The sequence below is a fragment of the Pteropus vampyrus genome, unplaced genomic scaffold (genome assembly GCF_000151845.1).
Source record: "Pteropus vampyrus isolate Shadow unplaced genomic scaffold, Pvam_2.0 Scaffold361, whole genome shotgun sequence".
NCBI classification, from domain to species: domain Eukaryota; kingdom Metazoa; phylum Chordata; class Mammalia; order Chiroptera; family Pteropodidae; genus Pteropus; species Pteropus vampyrus.
The window spans coordinates 280,096-286,932 of NW_011889142.1; the positions used below are offsets into that span (position 1 = coordinate 280,096).

At 45.7% G+C, this 6,837-nt stretch overlaps 1 protein-coding gene across 2 annotated transcripts in view; it reads left to right on the forward strand.

Moving 5' to 3' along the window:
• The window catches only part of ABCB7 (ATP binding cassette subfamily B member 7), a 76,619-nt gene extending 70,231 nt beyond the window's left edge, over positions 1–6,388 (forward strand). For both annotated transcript variants that reach the window (XM_011379500.2, XM_011379501.2), the window contains exons 14-16: positions 1,627–1,730; positions 3,683–3,790; positions 5,167–6,388. In XM_011379500.2, coding sequence (XP_011377802.1) covers positions 1,627–1,730; positions 3,683–3,790; positions 5,167–5,382 — 428 coding nt within the window. In that variant the 3' untranslated portion in view covers positions 5,383–6,388. The remainder of the gene's footprint in view (positions 1–1,626; positions 1,731–3,682; positions 3,791–5,166) is intronic.
• Positions 6,389–6,837: the final 449 nt, after the last annotated feature.

Below are 6,837 nucleotides of genomic sequence, written 5' to 3' on the forward strand. Positions count from 1 at the left end.
CCAACCTGCTCTCAAGGAATTTGCAGTCTATTAGCAAGTTTTGATCTAGGTTTAGAAAATGTTAAGCAAAGACCGTTTTCAGGTCACGTTGGTTCTCAGCGGAGCCTAGGATTTCCAGAATGGTAAATGAGCGTTGGCTTCAACTTAAAGTCACCAGCCGCGCTGGCCCCTAACAAGAGAGTGAGCCAGTCCTTGAAGCTTTGAAGCCACGCGCTAACTTCTCCTCTCTAGTTATCAAAGTCCTGGGTGGCATCTTCTTCCAGTATAAGGAAGACCATTTCATGTGCATGGAAAGTCTGTGCTTTAGCCACCTCCGTTCACCGTGCCGGGGTTCTTAATTCGCCTGATTTTAATATTGCGTCTCGGGGAACGGGGAGGCCAGAGACAGGGAGAGAGACAGGAACAGGTGCTCAGCAAAGCAGTCAGAGCACATGCACTCACGGATTAAGGTCCGTGTCTCGTGTGGGGCGGTTCATGGAGCCCTGGCACGATGACAATAGTCACGGCAAAGAGCACTGACCATGGGTCACTGGGACAAGTCCAGTAACGCTGGACAGCTTTGCGGTATTGAGAGCTACTGGCATGTGGCAGGGAGACCCTCACTCCCCAAGCATGGGCAGTTGGCCGACGGCGCCGCGGGTGATGCGCGCGGCACGGCGTGGCTGCGGGTCTGCAGTCGGCAATGATGCACTGCGTGCGGTAAGGCGAAGCACGACAAAGCGAGCTGTGGCCCCAGTGTGTCCCCGTCTCTCGGGGACTCTAGGAGCGGCGCGGCGTCAGCTGTCACGCACTGGAAGGAGCTGCTGCAGTGTTTCCCAAAGGGCAGCAAAGCGAGGCCTCCGGCCGTAGTTCTGTGCACCACCGATGGCCGCAGGCCCGCAGGCCTCCCTGTGGAGCAAGGTCGCTTTATCGTCACTGCAGTGCGTTCAGGGATCAGGGCGTCTTGCATCCTGAGATAGCGAGAGCGCTGGTCTTGGCCACATTGCACTGGAGTGTGCGCTGTGACCTCGACCGAACTGCTTAGTGTTTCTTTTCCAGTTTAAGATTCTGCTGTGCTCGTGACCCAATAGCGAATAACGAAGGTGAAATAAGGGGTATTATCTAGTACGTACCGTTAACTTTGAAGAATACTGTGAAAATAATCGCTTTTTTGGTCAAAAAATCCTTGAGAATCCTGGCCGAGTGGTAGTTTTTTATGTTGAGATCAGTTTAGATACTCAGAGTTTCATGCCTTCAGGTTCTCAGGCCTCAGATGTTGAATTTGTTGTCGGCTTTTCGATCGTCTGGTACGGAAACGCTTCCGTCTCAGATCGCTGTTCATTGGGAAGTAACATAGAGCGCATGGAACGTGGCTAACGAGCCACTTCCGGCGACAGGAGTCATCGCGCAGTCAAAATCGCGACCTCCCCTCTCCATTCTGTCACCTGCCGTGAAGTCTGAATCCCGAATGCCATTTATGTTCCAAAGAATGTAGCTTGTCAAAAAACGTGGTATGAACTTTGACTCCTGCGGCAGAGTAAAATGACGAGTGGTCGGGAGCACAGGGGACTGTGCAAACACTAGGAACATCAGATAGCTCTTTCTGCTCTGCTCTGCTTCCTTAAACTAAAGTTTTTCTTTCACCAGGAGGAGAAAAGCAAAGAGTAGCGATTGCAAGAGCCATTTTGAAGGACCCCCCAGTCATTCTGTATGATGAAGCCACTTCGTCGTTAGACTCAATTACCGAAGAGGTAAATGATGGCGAATGTACACACGTGTTTAATTCTCAATGTTTCACTTTCCTCCCCGGAAGTTTGTGTAAGTTAGGCCCTTTCTGTATTTTGAATGACCTTCATTAGGGCGTGCGATAGGGCAAAGCGCGTAGCCCGTCGCCGCCGCAGGGCGAGCGTGGCTGAGGAGGAATGCCGGGCGCGTTGAACTGGCATCTTGTCCCTTTGCAGACACGTGTCCCCTCGGAGCCGTGTGACACGTCGTTGCGTTACCCTCGCATCTCGCAAAGCTATAGGGCTTGACTAATTTGACAGAGAAGGAAGGTTTTAGTCTTTCTGCTGTTGCCACTTAACAGTTACTAAAACAAGTCGTGGAAGCGAGCGTGACACGGTGCACAGCAGAAAGCCCTGCGCTTCTGGAGCAGCTCACCGAGGCGCGGGTCGCGCCACGCACGCGGCGCCGTCGTCGCTTCCTGCTCATTCAGCAAACATTGGGGAACAGGGAGGTGCTGCGACAGTGCCGTCACGGTGCTGCCCCGCAGCTGCCTTACGCTTCGTGACAACACCTTTGAATTACACACAGACGCCTTGACAGCGGCAAAGTTTTCACGAACGAACCCGCACAGTCCACGACCGCCCGTTGCCACCGCTCCCTGTGCTGCACTCGGAGACGTGGTGACGAGTGGCGTGGCGGGGAGGCCTGCCTTCAGTTTGACAGCTCGTGCGATGTGACATTTGCACACAGTGTTAAGACTGGGCACATGGTGTGACCTGCCGTGCGCTTAAAAACAATTGCATTTCTCAGTGAATCGTTTGGCTAAGGATTCGTTAGAGTCGAAGGGGCCAGAGGCGGGGCCGGGCCCTGTCCACGAGCGGCAGAGGACCCTGCGGCCGAGAACTCGACACCTAAAAATGTGTCATCCGCGTTTACTACAAATTAAGTCCCAACAGCCATCATTCGAGTCATGTGGCTTTACATCTCACGAAGCACAAGCCAGTCAGAGGTTGCACAGACCCCCAAGATAACGAGTCACCAGCAGCTTTGGTGAATTTTAATGGCCCTTTTTAATAGGCCCAGAGCACTCAGTAGTAAGTCAGGGTTTAATTCTTGAGGATAACGAAAAGAAGTACCCAGAAACATCACAGATTTTCCTAGATTTGGCCCGACACTTGCGAAATACAGGCTCATCTTTTCCTGGGTGAGCACCTGCTCTTCGTAACGTTATTTCTTTAATAATCACAACGTTTAGAGGGGGCTGTAGGAAGCCACCTCCCTTTCCACCTCCGCCCTTTCCATCTGGCCAGCTGTGCTCACACCCAGATGTGCAGGGTAGCCGTGTGTCAGCACGGCGCTCTTACACTTGCGGGCGGTAAACAAAAACGTATTTCCCAGAATGCACGAAGGAGTCAAACGCTTTTGGAAAAGAAGTTTTCTCAAGTTACACATACGCAGTCGTCTTTGTCGTCTTTGGTGTCTTCTGAGTGTGAACTAAGGACAAGCAAATGTTCCTGTGCCCTTCGTCTCGTAGCTCTGTTGATCGTTGGCAGTTTCCCTGCAGCCCACCATTAGAGCCCCTCCTCATTTCGTTTTTGCTCGCGTTGGCCAGGTAAACATCCTGTCTGGCTGTGCTCCAGTGTCACTCACTCATCATTGTCGTTTATTTATTTGTTTTGAAGTACAGAGAACATCCACCTTCTCCTAGACTTTGTAATTTAAAGAAATGTCGTCTATCTTAGAAGACAGTTTTCCCATGATATGTCGGTCATATTTGCCTTCCCGTTTTGGTTGATTTTTCTCCTCTTCTTAGTAATTGTTAGATTAGTTCAAATATTTGATCGTACTGTAAAGTTTATAGGATACAAAATTAATCGGCATTTTATATGTTCCTTTAAGGAATGTATGATTATTTCGGTTTTCCTTTACCTAATGGGTAGATCTTTTTTCCCTCCTCTTCTTCTTGTGAAACCTGCAGACTATTCTTGGCTCCATGAGGGACGCGGTCAAACACAGAACTTCGATTTTCATTGCACACAGATTGTCAACAGTGGTCGATGCAGATGAAATCATCGTCTTGGACCAGGTAAGAGATTTAAGTTTAAAGTTTAGGATTTGAAGAACATTCGGAATTGTTACAAACACAAGCAACTTCCATATTGTTTCTAAAGAAACATACAGAATTTGCGTTCTTTGAATGAGAAGGAATGCGGGAGGGTTCTGTTTTCTTTTGATAGGAAGTAACGCACGCCACATCCAAGGAGTAAACCGGATTCACTCACTCTTTATTAAAGTACTAAAAACCAAGTTAGACCCGAAAATCATGACATCTTCATATCATAGAAGCAGGTTTAAAGGATGTGTATGCGTCTGTGTGTATTTAGTAATTTTTCTGCATTCATTTTTGCCCTGTGCCGGATCTTTGCTCAGTGTGTTTTATACTTTCTTTTTCCTGATATCGGCACATATCCTTATGTCTGAAAGAAAATGATCATAAAGTGGTCATTTTCAAACATGACCATTTTTCATTTTATCTTTTTCCTCCTGGGGAAAGTAAGAACGGGGACAGCCTGCTTTATCTCTTCTGAGGGAGTCGCTGCAAGAGTCCTATGTAAATGTTCTGAACAAATGGAGTGCCATGCACTGATTGGTAGATTTGGAAATCGTAATAGTTTTCCCTTTCTCCCCACCCCCGCCAAGACATGTTATCATCAAATTTCAGAATTTAGGATAAAGACAAGAACCTAAAAGTGAGAGGAAAAATCCTGGAAGGGGAATGGGGTGAATCGAACTAAGAGATTACCTAATATAGTCGATTATGAGAAAAGTGGTATTTAGTCAGGTTTTATAATTCTGGAATAAAGTTTAGAGAGATTTACCAATAGCGACACAGAGAAATAAGCAAACGAAAAAAACGTGCCGGTTACTAAGTCCAGGAAGAATGAAAAATTATGTGGGAAAATATATAAAATCCTAGTACCTACTTGGCTCGTGAGGCACATACATAGTCGTACTAAGGTGACGCCGAATGTTAACTCACGGGACGCTTACGCTGTCACCCGCGTTGTGAGCCAGTGGACACGTGACGTAGCGTAGGTGTCGAATCTCATATGTATGTATATGTGATTTAAATATTTACCAGTCACACAAAATCTCACCTTGAAATTATGTTTACCTTTTCTGCCCTGAGAAACGAAAAATGAAACATTCAGATTTTCTTGCTGTCAGCGACACGGTTTACAGTGCACGGAATTCCGTAGCGTTTCGAGCGCCGACGGTGAAGAGAGCAGCCCCGCCTCCATCTTTCCCACTTGTACCGTGCGGGCGGCTGGGAGAGGTGTTTTTATGACCGCGAACCTTTCAGCGCCCTTCGGAGCCCTTAGTTAGAACGGATTCTGCCTTTTCAGTTATTTTGCCAGTTCTGTGACCTTTCTCTTTGTTTCTCTTGTTTCCGCGTGTTAGGGCAAGGTGGCCGAACGTGGCACCCACCATGGTTTGCTCGCGCGGCCTGGCAGTATCTATTCGGAAATGTGGCACACGCAGAGCACCCACGTGCAGGGCCTTCGTAACCCCAAGTGGCAGGCAGAGAAGGAAAGCTCGTCCAAGGAGCAGGAGAGGAAGAAACTGCAGGAGGAAATCATCAGCAGTGTGAAAGGCTGTGGAAACTGTTCCTGCTAAGTCGCGTGAAACCTTTTCTTTTCTTTTCTTTTTTGACTACGTGTTTGCACTGAAGCAGAATTGTTTTATCAAAAAAAATCATACATTCCCATTATCTATACTCCTCCTTTTATAAAATGTATTCGAAGGGGGTTTCAGCTTTACATCTTTCACGATCGATTTAATGTGGCATCTGTATTTTTCCCCAAATTATTTTCTTGGTACCGAAATGAGTTATGCTCAAATCACAATTTTTGTTACTATTTGACTGTACCCGTTTCCAGTTTTTGAGGGCCGATAGCCATTCTATATCCATAACCAGATGAATCAGATTGGTTTCCAAATTTTTGCAGTTTTTCAAACCTCTTTTATGCTGATAATTTAGGTGAAAACTGTTTCTTTAAATTAAAAAGAAAAGAGGACAATGAGAGATACCTATACTCACATTCGACAAAGTATTTGTCACTATATACCTTTTTTGAGAAAAAACCTTAACTCTCATGTTAGTTATATAGATTGTTCTTCATCATTAGCCAGCACTATAACTGTCATCTAGTGGTGGGAATTTTATTTTTATACCCAATGAGATATTGCTTTTGTTTGGGGCAAAAATTTATAGATTTCTCTTTAAACACTTCCAAACATGATGTCATTTGAGAGCTGCCGTGCTGGCAGTGATCTGGAAAGGTTGAGAAGTCCGTTGCATGTTCTGTTTCCATCTTAAATGCAGAGAAAGAACTAAATGAGATAGTGCGTGCACACGTGTGCGTGCACGTGCTCACATGTGTACAAAGCAACATCAACTTAAAATTTATTAATGACCTTTCGGTAAATAGGAGAGGGTTAGATGATGAGGACTCTAATCTGTGTGGGCATTTCAGAATTACTTCATTGCAAGGTCCTCTTTTCCTTTTTCAGTAATTACATGAGTTTTTTTAAGCTCGCTGTGACAAGGAGGAGCCCGGACGAAATAACCAAGTTTTACCTGCTAGAAGTAATTAATAAAATGTTGATATATGTTCACTTAGAAAGCGTCCCTCCTTTACAATTTGAATTTGCCTTAATTTGTTTGGTATAAATAATCATCCAGTTTGAAAAACTGTGTATCTCATGACCAACCACATGACTGTCTATAATGAGGTTTTATTTCTCAGAAAAGGCCGCACAGTATTTATTTTATCAGTTTATGGTCTTAATGTGTTTTAAATGCTAAATGGGTATGGGCGAGACTAATGGTTTTTTCCGTTTTGTATTGTCATTGGTAGATAGATTCTAAACTTATCGGACTTCCGCGTTCAGTTTTGCTATATAAAGGCAATTCGGTAAGTAGCTCGAAACCAGTATCTCACAGTTAGTCTTTGATAGCAGAGCAAGTGACACAGGATCTTGCATTCGAAGTCGCGGTCAGCACCGCATAATCAACTGCAAACTGGCGTGGGGTTTTTTTGCGGGGAAGAAAACCTTTCTTACTCTGAA